Source organism: Thunnus thynnus, chromosome 22, assembly GCF_963924715.1.
Source record: "Thunnus thynnus chromosome 22, fThuThy2.1, whole genome shotgun sequence".
In the NCBI taxonomy this organism is placed as follows: domain Eukaryota; kingdom Metazoa; phylum Chordata; class Actinopteri; order Scombriformes; family Scombridae; genus Thunnus; species Thunnus thynnus.
The window spans coordinates 7209248-7235439 of record NC_089538.1 but is presented as its reverse complement, the minus strand read 5'-3'; the positions used below and the strand labels follow the sequence as shown (position 1 = coordinate 7235439).

The 26192-nt window shown below is 43.2% G+C and overlaps 1 protein-coding gene across 1 annotated transcript in view; it reads right to left on the bottom strand.

The window, feature by feature from the left end:
- Positions 1–26192, bottom strand: part of efnb3b (ephrin-B3b) — a 79787-nt gene that overhangs the window by 8950 nt on the left and 44645 nt on the right. The window contains exon 3 of the mRNA XM_067579462.1: positions 1591–1683. Within this exon, the coding sequence (XP_067435563.1) occupies positions 1591–1683 (93 nt within the window). The remainder of the gene's footprint in view (positions 1–1590; positions 1684–26192) is intronic.

Below are 26192 nucleotides of genomic sequence, written 5' to 3'. Positions count from 1 at the left end.
AGCAGATAAGACAGAAAGACAGAGGCAGAGAGAAAATAACATAGAGGGGGACTGAGAGGGAGCTGTAAGGAGAGATGGCCAGCATGCAAAGTGAAAGGGAGGTGATGAGGACGAAGGGGGGAAAAAAGTGAATTTGAAAAGGAAGCGGGCAATGTTGCTTGAATGAAAAGGGGTCGAAAAAGAAAAAAAGGCGAACGCAGATGGAAGGGCAGAGGAGAAAAGAGGAGGAGGAACGACACTGGGTGAAACCAGGAGAGAGCAAACAGGAAAGAAAAGATGACATATTAGAAAGATGTGTGTGGAGTTGTGTAAAAGTGTCAGAGGGTTTGCCTGTGGAGGGAGGTGCAGAGGAAGGATGTTTTTCTTTGCCCATGTGGTGAAAGAGCAAGGGGAAAGAAAGTGTGTGTGTGTGTGTGTGTGTGTGTGTGTGTGTGTGGTGGCATTTCTATTGAGCTGAGCTGACTATGCTGATGCTGTGGGCTGATAGAGCCACAGCAGCGCCACTTAGATCTTTTCTGAAGAGTACCTACAATACACAAGCCCTGATAACACCGCATAGGCTAAAGAAACAGAAATAAGTGAGTTTGTGTGTGTGTGTGTTGGGGGGGGTTGGGGGGGTCGTGTGAAGGACAGGTGCCTATTATGTGTAGGAATGCACAGGTCAGTGAAAATGCTTTAAATGGGCCCTTTTCCTGCTGCTTTTTTTTGAAAAGCCTGCACGTGAGGGTCATTACCTGTGAATATTTTCCAAACAAATTAGACATGTGTGCGGCTACGAGTCATTAAAAATCACTGACTGTGTGCTTTAACACCGAGTGGAGTCATTTTGTTATCGTGCTTTAGCTGGCAGCTTTTGCTGTGTGGCTAAATGTGTGTGTTCTGGTGTGTTCGTGAGTGTCCATATGCCTTGAGTTTGCATGTCTTTGCCCATGTACGTGTGTGTGTGTGCGCGTGCTTGCCTGTGTGAGCTAATGTTAATGCCTGTAATGTATATATCGCACAGGGATTTGTGTGTTTCCGATGTGTGGGTGTTTGAATGTGTGTGTCCAGCATGAGTAGGTAGCAGTTAAAAGACAGAGTGAGAGGGGAGTCAACAGGGCTCATTAGAGCTGACTGATCCCACACTTCTTCGCTGTTCTCACCACTTAACAAGCCCTAATATGCTCAGTGAGAATACACACGCACAAAGAAGCAAGGTACGTGTGTGTGTGTGTGTGTATGTATAGCGTGTGTGTGTAATACAGAGGAAGATAAGAGAGATGGTTTAAAAGTGGAAGAGGCCGCATGTCAGATAAGGTGCAGTAATGAATGCATGTGCCACTGTGTGCTGTACAGATGGCAGATGATGTGAGACGTGGTGGACTGGAGCCAATGTATGTTAGTCATAGTGTGTGTTAAGTGAGTGATAGTGTGTGCTGCATGAATAGCAATGTGTGTGTTTATGAGTGAGTGTGTGAAGACGAGTCCATGTGTGGCGGTAGACTCCAGCAGTTGTACAGATGGGCGAGCTCACGTGTGGGTGCCTGAGAGACAAGAAAGTAGGAAGAGAGAGAGAGAGAGAGAGAAAGAGAGAGAGGTGAGAGGACTTACTCTGCCCCACTTTCAGGACCACCTTCATGCCTTGCGTGGCACACACTCCGCCTCTCATGCTATCCAGGCCTTGGCGCGTCCCATCTGACGTAGCTGGAGGGATGGAAACACAAAATTACACAATTAGCAAAGTAGCAGGGTGGTATATACATGCACACACACACCCACATACAGTGAAAACCCATCCATTAAAACCACACAAACTCTCTCAATCTATAGCCGATGCCAACAATAGTTTCTATTCATATAGTCAACCATTCCAGAGAGTCAGCGAGTGACATTTGCAGAGGCAGCGATTTAAAACTCCACCAGAAGCTCTGAAATGTCAAACTACGAGGCGGCAGCACTTTAATAAGTCCTCATTTAGCAGTCCGCCGGAATTCATTAACACCCCCGCCGTGCCGCATGGACTCAACCGCTTTCAGTCAACTGCAATTGATGCTTGGCCTCGGAGAAATAGCAGGAGAGGGGGGTAATCTAGAGAGGCATAGACTGGCTGATGGAAAAAAGGGATGGTAATCCAATCAAGGGTGCATATGAAATAAAATGGAGCCCCTGAGACACATAATACTTTGTGTAAAGAGAAACTGGACCTGATTGGTTAGAATACAGACTGTGTTGAATGAGTTAAAGCTCCAAATACAGCATTACTAGCTTTGCTTGTCTTTTAATTAAGCAAATTTAAGAGAAATCTTTGATTTGAAAGCTGGAGCTGATGTATTAATGTGGGCTATGAGGGATTTAATATGCATTTGTAAGCTGTTAAAGCTTTTATTACACTAGAAAATGCTTCAATTGAATAAAAACAGTAAATATACACTGTCAGATTGAGAGAATTTCAATGAAACGAGCATCAAAAGCCATGCAGGAATCAAACAAGTGTGTTCCTCGTGAATCTTGGAGGGAGGCCAAAGGAGGTCAAGCAGTGCTGACTGAATGCATTGGCAATAGGGTGTGTGTATGTGCATGAATTCCTGTTACACTCTAACACTTCTTCTTATATAAAGCATGTCAGTGAATGCATTAAAGATCACTGGTCTGCAGGTCGCAGAGGGTAAAGGAGGAGGAAGGAACACACAGAGAGACTCAGGATGGAGGGATTAAACAGTAAAAGTGGAGGGATAGAAATATGGAGATAAGGAGACCGTGTGAGAGGGGAGACAAAGGTAAGAAATGAGAGAAGGAGGAGGTCAAGGAGATGAGGGAGGCCTACAAAGTGAGAATCACACCTCTGCTGCTGCAGTCACTCTCAATCGTTTGTACACAAGTGCTCACTCATCACTCACAACCTGTCTGTAAAGGGGACGGATGTTTTAGCCACAGTGGCTAGCAAAAGAGACAGTAAACATATTCTTCCTCTTTCCACCAACCCACCCGAACACCCCTGCACATACCACCCGTCGATCCTTATTTTTCCCATGATAGCCCCTGGGGCCAACCCTCACCTCATCTTCTAAAAAAAACAACCTATATATATATATATATATATATAAAATAATTCCCCCCGCCACATCCCCGCAGGCTATAGATTAGCCCGTCTGAAGTGAAGCAATGAAGGAGGGATGGCGGATGGCTCGATGAGAGAGAGAGAGAGAGAGGGAGAGGGAGAGGGAGAGAGAAAGGGAGGTGTGAAAAAGAGGCAGCTTTACTTTTAACACCTCCCTCTCTCTCTCTCCTTCCATCCCTGCAGGATGCTGAGTGTGAAAGCAGGAGGAGGAGGAGGAGAGAAGCAGGCGGAGGTCAAGGCGAACAGCAGTATAGTGGGAAAGCCAGGAGACAGGGATGGATTATGGGATATATAAAGAATGTTTAAATAAAGCGCTGCGCAAAGTTTGTCCATTCCTCAAGTTTTCTACTATTTCTTGTTTCACAAAATAGTTTTGGAGTATTTTTTTTTTGTCTGTAAGACCTGCTTGTGCAATATTTTCTGTTACAATAACGTAGGAGGAAAATCCAATTTATTTTAATGAAGTTCATAATAAATGGAAATTGTACCAAATTAAGTACAGCTCTAATTTTATTGAGGCTTAACTGTGTCATTGAAATTTTTTACATGTTTTGATCATTATTCAGAGATACTCAAAGGATCGTCAGTTTAGGGTGAAGGCTTCATGCCGATTCTGAAATTAAATTTGTTTAATGAAAAATGACAAAAGTAGCATGTAAAAATAAAAGAAGTGGATAGACTACTGTCCACCTCCTATTCACTTCACCTGATCTCTGAGAATATGAATTTATTCAGAACAAGTGACATTTCTAACTTTATTGTTATAGAGAATATTATGTAGGCTTTATACAAAAACTACCTGTTTATCCAGTCAAATGTGGCAAAGGGAGGAAATGTATTCATATTTTCTTTATGACACAGAGAAAATATATTTATTTTCAGTATGTTTGCATGTGTTTTTACAGTGTACCATGAACCATGTACATTTTGACGATGGATGAATCAAATATAGAAATGTCTTTTCTATTTCTATGTGCAACTGTCTCCCTTATAAATAGTTAAAAATGTCAGGAACTAGCAGTTTGAGCGGTGGTCTGTCAAAATATAATTTTGTATTCAATTCTGTACACAGATTTAATAATTTAGCAAATTAACTGAATGAAACTGCACTAAATTACATAGATTTTTTAACATCATTAATTACATATTCTTATCCTGAGGCATAGTATATGAAAAAATATGAAAAAAAAAGACTTATTGTCTCAATTACCATCATCAAAAATGAAATATTTAATATACAGAATAACATTAATTCTTACGCTATTTTCTTGGAAACATTGCTATGCATCTATGAGAAACCTTAAATCCCAACTTAAGAAGGTGACATAAGAGAGATTACACGCGTTCACCCTTCACTTCAAACCAGGACAGAGTTGGAGAGATATATAACAGGAATGTAATGGGCTGCAGGGCTGGAACTGAATGTAGCAGCACTGATTGAAGGAACAGAGGATGGAGTAAATACCCTCAACTGGTCTTAGAGAGAAGAGCGGAGGACTATGATTTCTGAGAGTAATAACTCCTGACATGCGAAGGAGGACAAGAAGGTGACGGGAGACGAGGGAGGTGAGGACGATGAGGGTGAGGAAAGGAGGAGGAGGAGGAGGAGGTCGCGCGGGGAAGCCGGGCAGGGAGACTGATTGCCTGTGACAAGCTGTTGGTGATATGATGGGGACAGGAGACTATGTGAGACGATAGCGATGACCCAGAGCCCAGTGGACAGAGGGAAGAGGAGGGAGGAGGAAGATGAGATTCATAGAACGAGGGAGCGGAGAGTGATAGAACAGAGAAAGAGTGGAGAAGTTAAAAACAGAAAGTAAGGAAAGAGTTTAAATGACATGATAGATAGCAGAGAGGTAAAAGACTCTAATGTCTCCATTATGGAAGAGTGGAGCGGTAATGGATACAAAGAAGAGGGAGAGTCAAAGAGGGACAGACTGAGAGCCATATTGAACCAGGAGAGCATCCACAAATGCAATTTTGCAAATGCAAGCTATTTTTTTAACATCATAATCAACAGGTCACAAATATCACCAATTTTTGTTAAAACAGTGAACTGTATCACGGCAAATCCTCTTCAATCCATTAGACATGTTACAGGTGCTACTATTTCCGTGAATCACAATTTCACAGGAGCAAAACGAACAAAAGAGATCATAGCTGCTTTGTCCTTAGATCGAAAATATTCCCTCCCAATCTTGGTTGCTAAACTAAGTGCTGCAAATTTCCTCGCACTTCAGGGGGGGAAACAATATCACCAAATCAAGGTGGAAATAATCACAGAGCATCTGTGAAATCCTGATGAGAGACGGAGATAAGAGGCAAAGGGAGGAAAGATGGAGAGATGTAGGATTGGCGTTCCTGAAATCTTTCCCACCTCACTTTAGGGAGGACAGAGAGAGACAGAGAGAGAGAGAAAAAAAAAGGATTGGGGAGGAGTATATAGAGCAATTTGGGATGAGATAAGAGCAGAAAGGAGGAAGAACAACGAGAGAAAGAGTGGGAGACAGGGGAGGGAGAGGAGGGATGAGTAATTGAGACAATGATCAGCAGTGATGGGGGGATGTGAAGCGCCAGAGGACAGAGGAGAGGAAGGGCGTCGCTCCGCCACCCTCGTTCGACAGGAAGACAGGAGGGAGAGGCGGAGGAAGTGGAAAAACTTAATTAATGAAATAATACTGCAGTCAACCTCAATCAGACTGCACAGCACCGGGGCTCGGCACACACGGAGGCAGGCAGCCAGGCGGGCCGAGGGAGCAGTGTGTATCTAGTCCATAGAAAACATCACAGAGTGGATGAGAGTTTTTCTCTGTGTCTCTCTTGTTATTACCAAGGTCAGCGCTGGGCCAAACCTCTTCTCTGCCTCCATTATCGCATCTCAAGTTTGCCCACAGTTACGTAAAAGCGGACTCCGACTTCACTGGAGTCATATCACACTTTGCTCATTCATTCAGGGACTTCAACTCCATGTCTGACATGCGTTCAGCTCTATATTGACTGTCGCCCGCTGCAGTGGACTATGCAAAGCTACTTCATTTGCATCAAGATGCAGCCCGAACCTCAATGTTTGCCCTCCTACTCTATTCCTTCCCCGTCCTGTGGTGGATTTTTGCAGCCGTGGTTATATATTCTGCACATGCTGAGTGACAGCCGGCCTCCCGCAGCAAAACACTTGCTCCTATGTGAGCGATGTGAATATGTGGACATGCTGATGTTGTTATTTCTGTCACGTCCCGCTGTCTAGTTTGGGACACAACTCACATTTTTCTCTGCTCAAAAATCACGAGAAGTGCTGTTTTATTGCCCAATTTTAATATATATTTAAATGGGATGGTGGAATATTGTTTTAGGACATTTTCAGGGTGAATTTGTGATCATTTGAATAATTAAAAATTTGTTAGGCATCAAAGAAAAAAATCACTGTTGGATTATTGCCTAATTGTGAAGCCCTGCTTTGTTGAGCCCTGTGCTAAATCTAGTTTTAGATGATGCATATTACTAAATAAATGTTTGTTTAATGTGTTTTACTTGTAGATGACAGGATACATAATGCACAGGCAGGAAGGAGGCTCAACAGGAGCCCACAGCTCAATTTTCCCCCAGGGCCTCCAAGCAGATTAATGTCACTCAAGTTGCAGGTTTTTTATGATAGGAGAGATTGAGGTGAAGCTGTCTAAGTGCTGTTGTTGTGCATAAATACTGTATGTGTGGCCAAGCTACTGCAACAGTCCAAGCTAGCTACTGTAACACACACACACACACACATACACTTAAATTACACACACAGGCCTTGAGCGTGAAGTGGTAACATCTTTCCCGATGACAGCTAGATTAAAGGGAGCAAAAATGGGAACGTGTACGTGGCACGCAGTAAAAGAGCAGATTAAAAGACAAACCGAATAAATAAACAAGCAAGCGAGGGCCAGGGAGGAACAAAGCTCGCTCGCGCTGTGCTGTCTCACGTTCCACACACACACACACGCACGTGCACACACACACACACACACAGCGGCGCCCCCGCTAGCCTCTAGTGTGTGGTGGCGTGTTAGCCGCGTCATGACTGTGTCAGTCTAACGAACGCAATAATCACGAATGCAAATGCAACGTGAAAGACACAAATGCAAGTGGGTGTTTGGCTTTGCTCTGGGCACACTGGTGTGCATGCAAAGGCTGTAGTGGTTTAAGTGTGTAAGTCTGCATGTGTGTGTGTGTTTGTGTCAGTGTGTATGTGTGCAAAGTGTTCCCATCTGTGCAAATCAACCTAAAACCAATGTGTTGCTTCACAGCAGCTTTGCCTTTAAAATCCTCCTTTTAGTTCCACTTGTTTGGCTTTTGGACCACACTCTCCAAAAACAAGCAGGAAACTAAGTTTGTCACTAGGATGGACAGGGAAGTGTGTGTGTGTGTGTGTCCGTGTGGGTGCAGAAAGGACTTGGGGGTGGAATTTACCGTTGCCTTCCTGTTTAAATTTGTAGTCCTCACTCTCCAGAGGGCCTACGAGCTCCATGTGTGTCATCTAGATGATGAAGAGCATATAACCTGATCCCCTCTCCCTTGAGGCGAAGCTGAAGGATTCATTCTCTCTCCCCACATCCCAGCTCCCTTCCAAAAATCCTGAATGTCGCCATCAAAATTTCCTGTAACTAAAAACGTCTTCATAAATCTCCTATGGCGCTTTTATAACCTGGCTATGACGCATTAACGAAGCTATCACAAGCCATTACCTCGTCGCGGCGGCAAGGCGGGGAAAAGGCATTAAGTTGTGTACTGAAACAGAACGGGCATTATTTTAGCTCCCCCTCGAAAAAAAAAAAAAAAAAAAACACCAGCCGAGTATTATTTTCACTCGCATTCCTCCTCCAAACACACAACACACCATTACTTCCAACATAGCATGAGGTTTTTTCCAAACTTGTTTTTCTGCAAAGGGTGCAGGTTTTCTGTTCTATTGTTGCAGACAAAGGCCTTCTGTTGACTGTGTTGTGGTAGCACTTGATCCACAAATGGGACCAGCTACAAACAGAGAAAAGACAAAGATGTCTGCGTGTTTGGCGCCTCTCTTGCACGGTGACATGATGGCAAGCATGCAGTTTAGAGACAGGACAAGTATGATATGTGTTGGTCACATGAGATAATGCGATAGTGTGACGAGATGTGTGCTGATGAAGACTTTTACACTTGTTGAAATGCTGGCTTGTTAAATATAGAAAGTTCCTGCCCGAAATTCCTGACTTCTAGTGATACATGCCGCTGAGCATTGTGCTTTGAGTGACTAAAATATGACATTTAAGGATACTGTGGTTACTATGGTTACTAATTGCTATTTAAAAATCAACTTTTTTGTTGTTTTTACAGAAAAAGAACATTTAATCTAACCTTGCAATGCTGAAAGGGTAGATAAATCAAATTACTCCAGTACCTAAAGTGCAGGAACAAATTAAAGCCGTATTTCTCATTTCTGCTTGAAACAAAATTGGATGATTTCTGATGGGAATTCTCCATAATTTGTATTCTGTATTAATGTGATTTAAAATGCAGACAAGTATGACATTTAGGTCAAAACATGCTGGAATAAAAGTAAAACTACTAATGCAATCGCTGTCATTCCAACCTGTTTCTTGCGATTTCCAGCGCATGAATTTGTGTGAGAGAGAGAGAGCCAGAGGCAACAGGACCTGGACAGGCCAACGCTGGGAGCCAAGTCATGGTCACAGGTTGAACTCACATGATGTGTCACATGCTGACCAAAAATACACACACACACACACGCAAGCACACACACACACACATATATATAAATTCAAGAATCTCACACAAGCCCCCAATTTCACACATGCTTCCACAGAGTAGACACCATTACCTCAAAACCTAGCCATCAGCTCACACATGCACACACACAATACACCAGGAGAAAATAATCTCAGTGTCTTTGCTTGCGTGCGGTTGATCTCGATGACATTTTAATTCTCAGCAGTTATTCGTTTTCCATCCTTCCTGTTCTATTACAATCAACCCTCCCGCCTCTTTATTCGCCTCTCTCTCTCTCTCTCTCCTCTACCCCTCCCTCCCTCTGTCTCTCTGTCTTTCGATGTCCCGTGTGCTTGGAGGGTGGGCGACTCAGAATCACATCGCATTAACCTCCAGCACCAAAACACACACAACAAACTAGGCCACTGCACAGCAGCCTCCCCCCCCTCCTCCCTCCCTCCCTCTCTCCCTCCCTCCCTTCTACCGCCCGTCAGAGTTCCAAAAAGGAGGACTAGAGTGAGGAACGCACCTGATCTCTACATCTGACAGACACACAAACACACACATGCACGCTGAGAGGGAGAGTCTGATTGCTTGTGACACATCCGCTGCCATTTTATGGTTTAGTTCTGAGGCGGAGAGTAAAAAAAACATTGTCAGAGGCCTGAAAAATGCAGCTGTTTTCTGTCACATTGTTGTTAAATCCATATCATGATTTATTAGACAGCGCTGCTTGTGCCATACTGATAATCCAGTGGGGTATTGTCATGTTATATATGTGTGTATGCGGCGATATTTATGCATTCTCCTACATCTAAATGTTTCATGCATGTGTGCAAAGGTCATGACATAAAGCTGCTTACAAGCCTCTATAGGAGGTATATAGGGCTGAAGGGGGTGAGGGTGGGGGTGGGTTCGTCATCACTGTCAGAGAGAGAAGGGGGGTGGGGGGCATAAATAAGGTCATCAGTAGACATAAACACAGAGGCCGATTCCATCCCGTTCATTCTCACGTTAATTAAAAGACGAGAAACAAATCGTGGCTGAGCAAACGTAATAAGTCTGACAGCCCAATCCGGAAAATAATCCACGCCAAATAAATGTGACCGCCAGAGCATAGACATGCATAATGGACCAAAAGAAAGACAGGCAGGCACAAAGCGAGGGAGAAAGAAAGAAAAAAAAAAAGCTAAGCAAAAGAAAAGAGGGAGCAGGGCCATTAAAAAGAGGCCTAGTGACTGGGTGGATGAGCCTTGTGTAACGTCAGTAAAGTGCTAGCCATGTAGGACAGTCACAACCAATGTTCCTTACAACTGGGTCAATGTTCCCATCCTGGGGCAGCGAGGGCATTCTGTGTGTGTATGTGTGTAGCCAGTATCTATCAGTTAACTTCCACAAACCTGCTAGAAACTGCTATCCCTGCAATCCCTGTCAAGTACACCTCTGAGTGGACCTTCATGCATATTGAATGAATACTTCAATGACTACTTATCAATACTTAATGAATACTTATCAGTGAATCCCTGAGTGACTTCTGCAGCACTGATTTTTTTTTAAAGGCTTTTAAAAGGCATGTGAAGCCTTTTTAGATGCGGCTCAGTATGTAACTCACTCGAACGCCGGCGGGGCAGCAGAGAGGAGGCTGAGCCTGCGCGCTGGGCCAGTGAGTTCATAGTCCCGTTTTAACGTCTGAATGTGATATTTTTCAGTGCCGGCTGAGGTGACGCCGGAACTGCCGCAGTCGCGTTGATTGAAAAGTAACACTTGAAGCCACAGAGGGGGAATATGGTTTGTCTGCAGGCCGCCGTGCTCTGCATGCATGTGTGTGTGTGTGTGTATGTATGTATGTATGTGTCCTTGTCTGCTGGTGTCTGGTGGCGTGTGTCCGTCTTAAGGTGTGCATGTGGGTAGCCATTCTCCATTATATCACCCACTAGATTGGAGGCCTGGAGAAATGGGTCAGAGCCAGCCTTGTCGTTCCTTCTCACTGTCTCTTCTGCTCTTTGCTCATGTTTTTTTTTTTTCCCAGCCTCTCTTATTCCCAAGTCGCTCCCAGAATAAAAACGAAACACCTCCGGTTGTCCACTCCTCCTGCGGCTGCCTGGATCTGGGTTAAACCAGATCACTCACTCCCTCTTTCCCCTCCTTCCTTTCTCTTCTTCTTTTCTTTCTGTTGCATAAAGAAAGTCTGAGAAGTCTCCATTTGTGTATTTTAATAATCTCGGTCAAGAAGAAAGACACATACAGCGTTGTAATATGGAGGTTGTGAGGAGGAAATAAGACACATTTGTGGAGTAAACTGAAATTCAGCAGACCTCTGTGTCTTAATTAACAAATAGGAAGGTCAAATATTAACACATACATGTCTGGAAATGTCAGTCATACTTCCCTGTGTGGCTCTATCTAGCTTAGAGGCTGGCTCATGGTGACCGTCAGGGTGGCCTCACTCACACACACACACACCTGTCACAAAACCAGTCGGAGGGGGTGAGCTGAGCGAGACACAACACAGGTAACAGGACACCATAGTCATGACTAATAGGACCGGGGAGATGTCTCCCACTCCTTCTCTTACATTAATGCCTCCATCATTCATCCTGTTGTCTTTTTTGGGCCAGTAAGTCGCCCCTAAAACCCTTCCCTTCACTTTTTATTCATGACATCCCATAGAGGCTACACAACCCGCTCGCGAAAACCTGTGTACTCACACTCACATACACAGAGGAATGCACATTTACACACCTGTGTGAGCACAGAATCTCTAAAGAAAAGCCCACAGTCTCACATTATCCTGATTTACTGCCTCAATTTAAGCATGAATTCTGTGCAGTGAAGAGGAAAACAGGAGACAACTACACCTAACTCGCAGTTTCACGTCTCCTGTCACTTTGTCATACTTTCATCACACGTGAGGGAGGGAAAAAAAAAAAAAAAAAGCCGTCTGTTGCAGCAATCACTCTGTCTTCCAGTCGCTCTTGCTTTCCTTTCCTCTCCAACATTTCCCTCTCCTTTCAATTATTGCCTTTATGTTTCCAGCCTTCCTGCCGTCCCCCTCTTTGTAGGGGCTTCCTCTCAGGCAGAACCTAACTGTGACATTGTCTGTCATTGCAGGATTACAACGTTGGCGTCGAGCCACGAACATGCCGAAGACGTGGAGGAGGCGACCCTCGCTGCATGCGTTCTGCTCTGCCACGGGTTACAAACCCTTCCACAGAAAAACAACTGATGAAACAGCGTATGTATCTGAAGCCAAAACTTCCCTCTGGGGCTGTGAGCTGTCAGATTTTCTTAATGTAAGTGACTTTGAGTCAACTTTGTAGCTGATGATGACTTTTAGACAATAGAGATATGGTGTGATACTGTTTAGGGAGCGTTGAGAATACAGTTTGACCCTTATAGTTATTAAAGGCTCAGACGACTATTTTTGCTCATTTATTGGCTGATATTTTGTGATACTATTCTGTACCTTTTTATTTCTTTTGACATCAAAACAAGTCCCAGCATTCAGCGTTCTCTTGAAATTCTATACCTGACAGAGTGGAAAAAAATGTTTGAAACAAACATTTTGAACTACATTCTGTCCGTCATGCTGGGGGACAACACTGCTTATTATCCATTTTTATTACCATCAATCACACTAACATATAAAGAAAAAAAGAACAGCATCATGTTTAAACATGAAGTAATTTTCTAGACAATATAAAACCTCTCTGAAGGACAAGCGGTCAAATATTGCAGGCCTATTTCTCGCTTTTGGGTTTGATATGTAGGTTAAACACCTTTTGGTAAAATAGAAATTGGGAGAACAGGGGAACAGGAAGGGCAGAAGTTGCGCAGCTGAAGGACAAACGTCTGGTAAAACAGGAAGCTGAGAACGATGCAAAGAAAAAAAGAGGGAAGTGGGTCAACGGTCTGAAGGGAGGAACGTGACAGCGATCTGTGACATGTAGCAGGAGAGAAAGAAAGTGAAAGCGAGAGGGAAGATGGCGGCGGGGAGAGGGGAGGGTTTTCTAAATTAAGAAGAAGGGAAGGAGAAGGGTGTGAAGGAGGAGGAGGAGGAAGAATGAGGGTGAAAATGTGAGAGAAAGACGGGAAAAGGCAGAAATCCATGGGAGGCAGGAGCCGTTAGAGAAAAGGGCCTCATAAATGTCACTCCTTTCTGGGTGATATTAATGGCAAATGTCAAAGACTCAGAACTTACAGGAGGTTAGGTCTCTTAAACACACACAAACACATGTATGAACGCTCTCAAACACACAGTTTTTTTCCCCTCAGACAATGACTTTTGAACGGAGGCAGTGAAGGAGTGGGCCTTGCACAACGGCAGAGGAGCTGTACATCTTAAAGACTGTAATTACACATAACTGTCAGTCTAATTAAGGCTTTTAATGAACTCCATGAGAAAGGACAAAAACTGCCAGCCACTGGAACTGTGTTTGCGCGCGCTTGTTTGTTTGCGTGTACGTGTGATAAATGATGCGCTCAAGGAAGAACGCGCACATAAACACCGACACAATAAAACATTTTAATGAGCTTAAGTGCTGCTTTGAGGTCCACCATCTAATGCATACCTGTAAGGGTCTCTCATCTCCCCACTGCAACACACACACACATACACACAACTCATTATTCCTGTCCGGCTCTCTATGGTGATTAAGTGCTAACATCCTGCCCACTGCAGAGGCGTGACTGGACCTATAGAATAGGAAAGACCTTTGAAACAATTGGATTTGCCATTAAGGAAAACTTTATTTAAGATTTAGCCAGAATACTTCACAACAGAGAGCTAATCTACATTATACATCATTAAGCTGGGTTGCTAAAACTCTTGGCTGCACTCTGCTGTTGGCTGGCCAGGTATAGGAAAATAGATTGCAGTCAAAGGCTGGAAAAATGTTAGGTCTTGATCTAGCAGCAGATACAGAGCAATAACCAATCTCAAACAAGGTTTGACATCAAATCAAGGTTTGATTTTGGGTGGGCGAGCTTAATCAAATATAATGATGGCACAAGAGCATATGCTCTGTTGTGTAGTTTTTTTAAAGGGTCAGTTCAACCAAATTACAAATTTCCCCACTTAGCTAGAATCTAGCCATGCAGGATTTAGTTTGAGTTTTGAGATATGTCTCTACTGTTACTCCAAAAACAATGTAAGTGAATGAAATTCTGTTTGTGACGCTTATAGTATCACAGATAAATGGATTTTAAAAATTCAACAGCAACAACAGTTCTTTTTTTGGGTGAACTGATTCTGGTTAGGCAGTAAAACTGGAGCGAAATGTCTATGTGCTGTATAAATCTAGTCATGTGTGCATTGTTATTATTAGAAGTTGTAATCATTGTAGCAGTGGTATTAGTCCCTGTGGAAAATACTGGCTGCGGTAACTGCAGTGCACTAACAATAGTATTACTAACAATAATTTACTAATAGCAGTGTTGAGCAGTGGTGACGCTACACTGTATGGAACAAAGCAACTAGTTTATCTTCATTTTCCAGCTGCTTTGGGGTGGTGGTAGCTATTTTCAGAATTATGTAACATTTCCAGTGGTGACTTATTTTCATTGTTCTACCAAGTAGCAGGGTAGCACGACCACACACTACACCACAATAGAGAAATTATTGCACAGTCTGATGCTCCACCATGAGTAACACCTGCAACTCCCCATCATCTGCTTCAAACAAGTGGGATGCTTGGGTGGTACAGAGCAGAGGTCAAGCTCTATTTCTTTAATGAGTTCTCAATTTAATGTGCTTTAGCACAAAATATTATCTTTTTATAACAGGAGATGTTTCTTGGTGTGGAATAGCATAGCACCTTCAATAAAAGTATAGTGTTGCTGAAGCTTAACTACTTCTAATCAAGAATAGCTTGTAGCTTCAGGAGCTACAGTTTCAGCTCTTTATTCCTCAGTTAAATCATTCTTTTCTTCATATAAAGCAGATTTGTTACAAGGACACCTTAACTATCACTACAGTATTCCTACTGTATTACTCTTATTTTTGCTAATACCATTATTATTTCTTTCCATGTCAGGGGCCAAAGTTCTCCACCATCTGTCTCAGGGCCCCAACTCATAGATCAAGAAACACTGGAGACATAGAAAACAGTCTCTCCCTTTTCTCTCTCCCCTCAAGTTTCCTTCTCTCATCGCATGCCAGTCTTTCAATCAGCGGCTATGTCACATAAAGTAGACACTGTGCATATACACACACACACATACACACTTTAAACCTGGCTCAGTTTTACTGTTTAAATGCACCAGCCAAGACTCAGCTAGAACACAATCCTGACGAGCATGGAGGTCCTTCTAATGGATCAACACGGATTCAGTACAATGCGCGAGTGTGTGTGTGTGTGTACGCTTGCCTTAAATGTCCATGAACCATGAATGTGATACTTAAATACTGAGCCGTGCATCTGTGCATGTGTGTGTTCTTTGTGTTGTATGCTTAAGCCTATATGGGCATATACATCAGAATTCAAAAAATGTTTTACTAATCCTTAACAGTACAGCCCATTTCCTCTTTCGTTTTTTAAAAAGATCTTCCTCACCACCCCCCACCATTATTCTTGTTTCCAAAAGAGGAAAGCAGGAGAAACACACACACACACACACACGCACACACACAAGCACACACACACACATATACAGAACATGGGAGCCAGCCAGCCGAAATAATACATCTTGACATCTGTGCCTGCATACTGCTCGAGGGAGAGATTGGAGAGAGAGAAAGTGGAAAGAAGAAGGGTGAGATATGAAGGGAAAGATGAGGGACAGCAGAAAGCATAGGGCAATTATATACTGTTGTTGTGTGTGTGTGTGTGTGTGTGTGTGCATACGTGTATGTGTGCGTGATCTTATATATGTCTATATGTGAACAACAGTGAGAGAAAAAGACTGATGACAGTTGTATTTGTTTAGCTTCTCCGTGATTAAAGCAGCCTGCAAGAAGCTGTGTGCTTAGCTGTATGGGAATCTGTCGGGTTTTCGTGTGTGTGTGCGTGTGCGTGCACATGCTCGCGCTTGCCTCTGCTTTTTTCAGGTGTATTTGCTCTCTGTACGCATCAGTCTGTCTTCAGTTTTGAAGTGTGTTTATGCGTGTCTCTTAAATCCTTTCTTGCACATCATGTCTTGGGGTTGATGCATGTGAGTGTGTGTGAGTGTGTGTTGCAGTCTGTCTTCATCTCCTCCCTAAATGTGTGTTTTAGCGTCTAATCTCCTGGTCTCGTTTGCTTAAGTGAAATCATCCACGGATGTCTGGTGCATGCGGGACTGGAAAAACCTGTGTGTGTGTGTGCGCGCGCTCGTGTGTGTGTGCTCATTAGTAGAAGGTTTCTCTCTGAGCTGTCCTGAAATTTGTTTGCATTCTCGTCTGTTTGATTTAAGTTAATGTCATATGACACCTGAAAGATATCTGTCTGTCTCTCTCTCCGTCACCTTCGTTTTCAAGTTCAACAGCAAGCTTTATTAACAGATAAGATCAGTCTCACACTGCCAAAGTGAAGCATGCAACACCAAAGTCTGTCAAGGCAGTTAAAAAACAAACGTGTGAAACAAACCTGCGCAACAATACTCACTGTAAATCCTATTAAACTTCAGGACAGCGTTACTATCTGTCAGACATGTTTTACAGGTACGTGCTTGTTTTAAAACAGTCATAAAATCATAATACTGTGGAACTCTGACTCTCACTTGACATTAAGCAACACATCCAATTCATGGAGTGACTGAGCCTTAAAACAAAAGGTCACAGGTTTGATCCATGTGGCCAATCAAAGTGTCCTTAAGGAAGATATTGAACCATACCTGCTCATCCACCACCTTTACTGGTAATGACTCACTGTCTTGCTCGAAGGCACTTCAGTAGGGAGGATACAATATATGGATATAATTCTTCTAATCATGTATTTTACAGTATTGTAAGTCATTTAAACATTTTCTCTTTTAAGTTTATTTTTCCAGCATGAAAACGTTAATCTTGTCTTGATCTGGAAACCGATAGCATACATTTTCATTTTCTGATTCCATCTTTTGACTCTGAAAAGACTACTCCTACTGAAATTTGCAAGTGGAAACTATTTGTTCTGTTATATCTGATAGCAAAAGTAATGCATGTATCTCTCCGCCGCTCACTTCTTCGCGCTGCCTTTCGACCTACAGCGGGGAACTGAGAGAGAGGAGAGAGCATCTAAAAGAGTAATAAGTGTGCAGTGAAGAAAGAGAACTGCAGACAGAGTGATGGACATGCAGAATGACAGAAACAGAGAACACGACATACGAGACACGGAGGAGAGAAAGAGAGTTTTCCCTCCTGAGTGAAACTTTTAACAGGGTCAAGTGTGAGGTTCTGATGTAAAAACAGCTCAGGCGAATTCATATTTTAAATGTGCCATTCACACACGCGGCACTGAACAGCACACACAGCTCCCGTAGGATCACAAGCCCACTACTCTTACCTCCAAGGACTGCTAGCAGCTCTTTTAAAGGCCTGGGTATGAAAAAAAAAAAAAAAAAAAAAGCCACAGCATGCCAAAACATGGCAGATGGGAGATATTTTCCACTCACAAACTGACTGACAAAACCTCAAATAACTGATTTGGCGGTGTAAGTATTGATATAAGTGTGACGTACTCTCCACACTCAGGGGGCAAAAAGAGAACACTTCAACGTCAATGTCTTCTATGAGGGGTGCTTAGCTAAAAATATCAGTTCCACAGGAGGGCTCGGTGATAAAAAAAGGTAGCACAAATCCCAGAAAATAGGCAGAATCATGTTAGCATCTCATATAATGCGTCAGCCCTAAATAAACTATGACTAATTTGTCACTCAGTGTCATATTTGTGGGTTTAGCGACCTTTTTCTTCCTCGGCGCTGCCGCTAAAACTTCTTCGATTACTTTATCAGTAATCCATTTAAAGCAGTGTGCTCCATGTGTTGTAAATCTGTCTCGCTGCTCTAATCTTCAATTCATCACACATTTCCTAATCACACTCCAAAAATAACAAACCTGGAATTACTTACTCCTTTTCTTTCTGTACAGCAAGAGCTGAGCCAAATGCAAGCTATCAAAGGTTTATGGCGTGTGTATGAATCACTAAAGACTAACAAGCTACCCCGTTCACCTTGTTATATTGTAAAATAAAAGAAAAAACAGGACTTTACTCTTAATTAAAGCTTCAAATAATTTGAAATGGACCTGCAATAATGTAATAGTGCTTTCTTGGCAAGGTCGGGCTTATAAAAACAGTTCTTAAATCTTCAAAAGGGACAAACCTGGATAAATAAAGGTTGAACCAATAAAACAGGCTGGGCATTCTCCATTAAACCTTGTCTTTCCTCCCAGCCGGCTGGCTTCCAGAGGCAATGACAGCAGAACTGTTGCTGCAGATGAGGTAAGACGCTATTCGCCAAAACAGGGCCCTCTTCTCTTGCAGCGCCACCAAGAGAGCAACCGAGCGAGACTAGAGGTGCCAATGAATTAGTTCACTGTTTTCACTCATTATACCGAACTGACTGCCTCACTTTTTCTCTGTCTTTATTTACACCCTTTTCTTCATCTCCCGACTTCTCTGGCACCACACACACACAGCCAACAAAGACCCCGCTCATAATGAGGGCATAGCAGTGTCTGTGTGTGTTATTCTTTGTGTGGTTAATGTGTGTGTGTGTGTGTGTGTGTGTATGTGAAGGGAGGAGGATTATGGCAGTTCCAAAGCTGTGAATAGGGGCCAGGCTGGGCCTTGGCCCTGACTGAATTAATTACTCTAATTAGCTTCTTAATTGCATATATTAAACCAGTGGTTAGCAGGGCTGGAGCCGTGGTTAGGGTCTGGATCTAAAGCTGGAGCCGGGGGTGGGTACAGGCGGACAAAAGGGTTTTACACACAAACACACACATTCACACACACACACACACATACACAGAAGTGGCAAACCAGATCTACCTTCCCCCACCCACTTGAGGTAGTCTGAAGTGGAGAAACAAGACCAAGCGCTCCCCTCTGTGATGAGGGTATTCAATTACCAAACCCCCCCCACCCCCACCATCAATATATAATCAGCGCATACAGCAGCAGCAGATGTGTGGCACTAATATGGATGATAAGCCCCCCCAGAGGGAACAGAGAGGATTAATATTAGAACTACAGGGACTACTTGAAGCCGTCTTCATCTGAAACTCTTTACTATATCATTTACTCACGGCTCCACTCCATGTGACATTCGAGACGCCGAACCCTGCCGCTGATTTGCGACCACCGAGCCTCGCCCCGTCTGGCCCCGCAGCACGACACACAGACTTACACAGACCATGACAACATCAGGACCATTAGTTCCACCGCTTGTTCCACTTCCCAGCTTTTTTGGCTCGCATGTTTTGCACATTCTAAGCGATTATCAAACCCTTGGCTCTGCAGAGCGGACAACATGCATCAAATTAAGCTTTTTTGGCTTGACTTGACCCTACAGTAAAAAAAAAACAAAAGGCAGGCTGAAGCAGAGAGAGATAGAGATCCTCCAGCCAATAAAGGTGGAGTGTGTGGGAGGGGAAGGTTTTGGGCTTTGATGGCGAGAGGCGGGGGTAAAAAATTGTCGAAAAATGCCTTGTTGTATTTGTGAAATGTACCCAAAGTATCTCACAACAATGACGATTAGTCGAGAACAAGTAAACAGCCAGTCCGCTAATGAATCTCTCCTCAATAAACAAGTGGAGTACACGTGCACGCACGCACACATTGCGCACGTGCACAGGCACCCAGTGATAATGATGTTCTTTGTGGAGTTTTTTGGGGTAATTAGGGCTGCTTAAATGGTGGTTAAAAAGGATTTGCGGCTGATTGTTTGTCCTTGTGTCTTTGAGCCGTGGGCCCTCTTGCTCCACTGAGTGTCAACACTGTCTTCTTCTACTGTCTCCTCACAGCACATAAAAATCCTTCTTTCATCAGCCCGTCCACAGCCAACCCTTCCTCTGCTTCCCCTTTTTTCCCTCTGTCTCTTCTTTGGCATGCTTAAGTGATTCTAGCTTGTCTTGTTTCCCTGTAATTTACTTTCTTTCACTTTTCCTCCTCCTGCTCCTCCTCTTCCTCTCCGTCTTCTACTGAACAGCTGCGGCTCCAATCCTTCTCGGAGAAAACCATAATCTCCCTCTCCCATGGCTGAGATCACGCCTGTTACTTATAGGCAAACTGTTTTTCATCAAAACAACAGCAGCAGTATGCATGTTCGCTTGCTCTCTGCTGGAGGAATAGTTCAACATTTTTGGGGAATACAACAATTTGTTTTCTTTCTGAAAGTTAGATGAGAAGATTGATACCAATGTCATGTCTGTGCGTTAAACACAGAGCTAGAGTCAGGATGTGGTTAGCTAAGCTTAGCGTAAAGACTGTAAGCAAAGGGAAACAGCCAGCCTGGCTTTGTCCAAACTTAGTTCAAACAAACACATAACACCATCTCTGACCTCTTCCATTGTGTGTCCAAGACCAAAACCATCAACTCTATCAAGCAAACTCAGAAAAAAAAAAAAAAAAAAAAAAAAAATCAAAAATTGTTGTTTACATCTCTGTTCTGTATGGGTTAAACAAACTGGACACATTGTGTAAATAAGCTAACTTTAGAGTTGTTGGTCGGTGTATTTTTTCAGTTCAGACAGAGTTAGCTTCCTGCCCCTGCTTCTTAATGTTAAGCTAGGCTAAACACAGACTGATGCTATCTTCTCATCTCACTCTCAGAAAGAAAACATGCGCTGATACATTGTGTAAATAAGACAGATAACATTGCATTTTTTCGCAGGCTATCAGTTTCCCCCTGTTTCCAGTCTTTATGCTAAGCTAGGCTAACCATGCCCTTACTCCAGCTGTTTCTTATCCCACGCTCAGAAAGAAAGAAAGTAAGTGTATTTCCCAAACTGTTAAATAATTATTTACAATAAAAAAGGGGAGGACAGATGGTTCTTCAAGTAAAGTTTAAACACAAAGTTTCTCAGTGTGTGTGTACGTGCATGCAAACACACACACACATCATGTTTGCATGTCTACGTGCTGAGCTACACATCTGTCTGTGTGAATGTGTTCATTATGTTGATCAGGGGTCATGTTTGCCTGAACTTGGACACTAAATCAAAGCTATATTAGCAGGCTAATGCATTCTACTGATGGCAGGGGTCAACCGAGAGGTGCGCTTGTTTTAAACTCGCCCATGTTTGATTGCCGGGAAACACATCCTTCTGCAAAAGGTTCCTCAGCAGAAGGCACCAGCACAATGACGCCTTTGTCTGTCAAGCTGTGATGGGGGACGAGAAAAGTTTGTGTATGTGTATGTAAGAGACAGACAGACAGACAGTGTAGGAAGGTTAAATGAATCATACAATGTTAACCAGGCCCAATCCAATTAAGGAGGGATTCTTCTTGTCTGACCTTTAACAGGAGAGACGTATTCACACTTACTCACGCAATCAACCCCCACCTCACCAACACAACTACACACACACACACACACACACACACACACACACACACACACACACACAAACTCTCTAATACACTGTCAGCTCTCCATACAAACAGACAGACACACAAACAGGACTCTCATGCAACCACACACCAACATCCACAAATGCACCCTCTGCCCTCACACACAAGAGCTCAGCCAACATCACACACACACACACACACACACACACAGCCAATCTCACAGACAGTAGCGCGGCTCTGATTGCTGACCTAAATCGGCCAGGCGATCTGTCACTTTCTCTTACTCACACTCAGCACACATCTTTTTTTTCATCTTTTTCCTCCCCTTTCTCTTCTCCCTCTCTCTTCTTTTTCTCTTGCCCAAATATCCCTCGCTCTCTCCCAGTGTCACTTTACATCAGCTCATTCCTGTCCCTCCCCTCTCTCCGATTATCTTTACCAGAAATGCCTTGGCCTCATTTGTATCCCACAATATAGGTGTGACGTACAGTATGTTGCGTGTTTACAGAAGCTTTGCAGTGACGTTTTTGTACATACTGTAATGAATATGATAAAGACACACACATGAATCTCATCTCTGGATTAATCACTTAGATCACTAGACCCTTCAGTTGACTATCATTCTTTTAAATACTCTCCACTTCCTCTTATGCATCGAGAGATGCAGATATACTTCATCTCTAGAGGGGAAATTAGTTGGATCCGTTGCACCAAACCCCTGCTGGCCTATTCTATTCCATTTTCCACTTTTGCGCTTTATTTGAGGCTATTTTCACACATGAGAGTTTAACTGACGCTGCTCGCCCCTAGAATTCGATGTGTTTGGTGGAGTGTGAAAAATGTGTTGCAAGCTAGAAAAGCAGTCTCAGGTCCACCTCAAAACAGTTGTCAGGGGTTGGCTTCGAGTGAACTCTGGGGATGTCTCCCGAGGGCCATAGCAGATGTGAAAGCCTAAACACATTTGAAGTGGAAAAATGTGTCACACAATTTTACTTATGTGTCACTACGTACAGTAAGATTCATGGTGGTCGGGAAGGGGAGGCTCTGGTCTGTGGCCCGATTTGTCATTTGTCATTAAAGAAGCAAACAGGTAAAACATGTTTTTGCACTCCATTAAATCCTAGGAAATACATAGGTGTGTGCAGCACCTAAAACTCTAGGCAGGAATCAAAAGTCCTGCACACAGCCCTTCATCACCTAAGATTCATTTGGTAAATCCATGATGAATCTTATCTGAAGAGGATCTACCAACAGAAGCTTCATAACTAAAGAAAGTGAGTAAAAGTGACTGACAGTGTGCAGGATTCCTGGATCTTTTTCAACTAGGAAAATATAAAAAAAAACAAATGATTACACCCTTAACAAGCAGCTGCTCAAATACAGGCCAGGAGGGGGGCTGGTTACCATATTTGGGACGACATAAAGTTGAGTCCTCAGTCAACCTTGAAAAACCTTCCATCGCTTAAAAGCACAAAAAATTGAAATCATATTTGTATAAACCATTGTAACATCACAATATCACTATAACAACAATGTCTTATCTTGTAACAGAAGTGCATACAAAACAAAAGTGTGAATTATTTAAGAAGGCAATGAAAAACCGAACAGAATCTTTGCACAATCTGTATAAATTTGAATGATCATTTTCTAGCTTATAGTCAAAAAAGAGGGTGTTTGTTTAGTGGTTTTGGCTCTAAACAAAATTAAAATAGCAAGAGATGTTTAATATCCTCCATGTTTACACTAGAGGTAACAGGTATTCAAGTTTTTATTGCTTTATCTATGACAGGCGTAAAGATGGTATATATAGAGCTACACAAGGATTTCCATTTCAGTGGGATTTCTGTGTAAAAAAGCAGCCAATACCCTTACCAGAAACCCCTTACTGTGGTCATCTTATTTCTCCCTCTTTTACTCTCCTCTCTCTCCTTCCTGCAGTTCTTCCTCTCCTCTCCCCTGTGCCTGTGGTTGCTTTAGAGCCTGGCAGGAGGCTCAAATCAGAGGGCTTAAACTTGATCAAATATTCAGCAGATATAGATTTCTCAGAGTCCCTGGATTCCCCACCTCTTCCACACAGCTGCTTTCCATCTTTCCCTCCCTCTACGCATCCTTTACTTGAATCTCTCACTTTTGCTCTCCTCACCGCAGTCACAAACAAACACGAGTGCCTCACACACACACGCGCACACACACGCACACACATACACTCGCAGCCACGCACGTATGCACATGGGGAATCATAAACTAACGCAGAGTGGTGAAGAGGTGCGGCTCATTGAGGCTGCAGTGCAGTGTTTCTCTCCTCCATTGTCTTCTCTTTCTCTTCACTCTCAGTTTTGCTGTCGTTTCCCCATCTTTCTCTCTCTTCATCTGTCGCTCACTCCTTTTTCTCCGTCTCCCCCCCCCCTCTCTTTCTGTCCTCCCTCCCTCCCATCCCATCTGGAGTCTGTGTCATTTATTTCAGCTTAACCCTGATAAATAAACCAGTGAGTACCTCTGCATTATTGAACACTTTGACATTGCTGTGTGAGTATGAACGCACTGTGCTGGTCCTGCGCTGTCCAACAATTAGACCACACACACACACACACATATATTAGCCGCACCCTGTTCCAAATTGTTACACACAAAAACAAAATTTGTCATTAAAGAGTTAAAGGGTGACTCACAGATTCAAGAACACACACAAACACACAAAAAAGAGACAGACAAGAAAGACAAACAGAGGCAGAGAAGAGGAAAACAATACCCAGTCAGAGAGAAAATAAAGTTTGCAGAAAAGAGAGTGAGAAACCGTGGTATGCAAATGACTACCATACAGACACAAACACGCACCAACACACCATTAACTTTCTCCAAACACTCATAAACCTACCCAAAGACACACACATGCAAACATGCACAAACACACAGAGTTATTTTTCTAGGTGCGCAGGCTCCAGTCAGCTATTCTATTATTCATATTATAGGGGGTTGTTTATCTCTGCCATTGTGCGACGGCAAGCACCAGGCTCTCCGCAAAGCCCCGGGGGCCCTGCTCCCTAAACACACCACTGGGAGTCATTCATGCACACATGGCAAACACAGAAAATACATTCATGTCCACCCAGCATATCCATACATATATGTACAGTCACATAGTCACACACAAAACGCAATTACATACCTGTATCTGCGCGTGCGCACACACATATACACACACATTCCGCCATCTGTCTTGGTATGCAACAACAACAACAACAACAACACTTCAGTCCCACAGTGACTGACCCATTCACCACAGCAGATCTCACCAAAACTTTATGTGTGTGTGTCTTTTTGGGTGTGTGTGTGTGTGTGTGTGTGTGTGTGAGCTATTTTGAGTGTGTTTGCAACCACAAGGCTGCTTGTATGCCGATGTGTGTGTGTGAGTGCATATATTTATGAATGCCCTTGTGTATGCCGATGTGACCATGCATATGTTAGTGTGAGCACCAAGGAAGGCTGTTCTGGAAGGCGCGGACCTACCCAGTCGCCTCTCCGTTAGCTCTGCTAAACTTATGCAAATTCATGCTCTTAACGTTTATTTTTACAATATAAGTTGTACTTTTTGTGAATAATAATGGACAATGATAACATGACTACGAGTCAGTCATCAGGATAGGGAAATGGTCAATTTACCATTATGTAAACTCTCTTCCTGCCGATTCTGCTATCCGGCTGGTCGAGGTTTTCAAATGTAAATATTGGAGTAAACATCAAGGAAAAGGTGGAGGGGATAAACACCAGCTACGACACTGACCACATACACAAGCAAGACTATCTCTGCGTCCATCTCAGCATCCATCTCAACATTGGAGGAAACACCGTGGTAAACATGGAGGGATTAAACACCAGCTGCGATCCCGGCCGCATGGATCTTCTCTGCCAAGCACCCTGCTAGCTAATGTACAGGTGTTGGATAATAAACTGGAGGACCTCTGTGGCCACATCACTTTCCATGTATCAAGAACTGTAATATACTTTGTTTCACTGAAACTTGGCAAAATCTTGGAATACCAGACAGCACTATTTGACTCTTTTTCTGTAAACTGATCTGACAGAACAGAGGACTCTGGCGAGAAAAAAGGAGGCGGCGTGTGTTTTATGGTGAAAAAAGATTGGTGTGACAGCAGGAATATTAAAATACTATCCCATTTCTGCTCACCTGATCTAGAGTTACCAATCACAGATAACAATGAAAAGTCCAACCTGAAGGAAGTAGAGTAGTAGAGTAGTAGTAGTACACGCTACACAACAACTTACACCTGAATGTCAGCAAAACTAAGGAGCTGATAGTTGACTTTGGGAAGAAGCAGGGCAGGAACTACTCCCCACTTGATATCAGCAAGCAAGGCAGAGACTGTTTCACCTCAGACCCTTGGGGAAATTCCGGGTATCTCCTAAAATACTGAGGAATTTCTACTCCTGCACCATTGAGAGCCAGGTAAGGAAACAGCACTGAACAGGACCGCATGGCCCTGTAAAGAGTGGTCTGTTTGGCTGAACGAGTGCTCTACTCTGCCTAAGGGATATTTACATCAGGCGCTGCAAGATTAAGGCTAGGAGAATCATTAAGGATCCCAACCACCCGGATAATGGCCTTTTCTCCCTTCTGCGGTTAGGAACAAGGCACCGGATACACCAGGCCAGCACTGAGAGGCACAGGAAGAGCTTCCACCCTCAGGCCACTAGGATCCTAAATGAGGTTACTGCCTAAGCCTGCCCCCCAACATCAAATATATATATATATTTATTGCTATTCCTATTCTATTTAAACTCTTTTTAATGCACAAATTGAAGGAACTGGTGGGATTACATTTCACTTTGATTGCATCTTATATGATTACATGTGA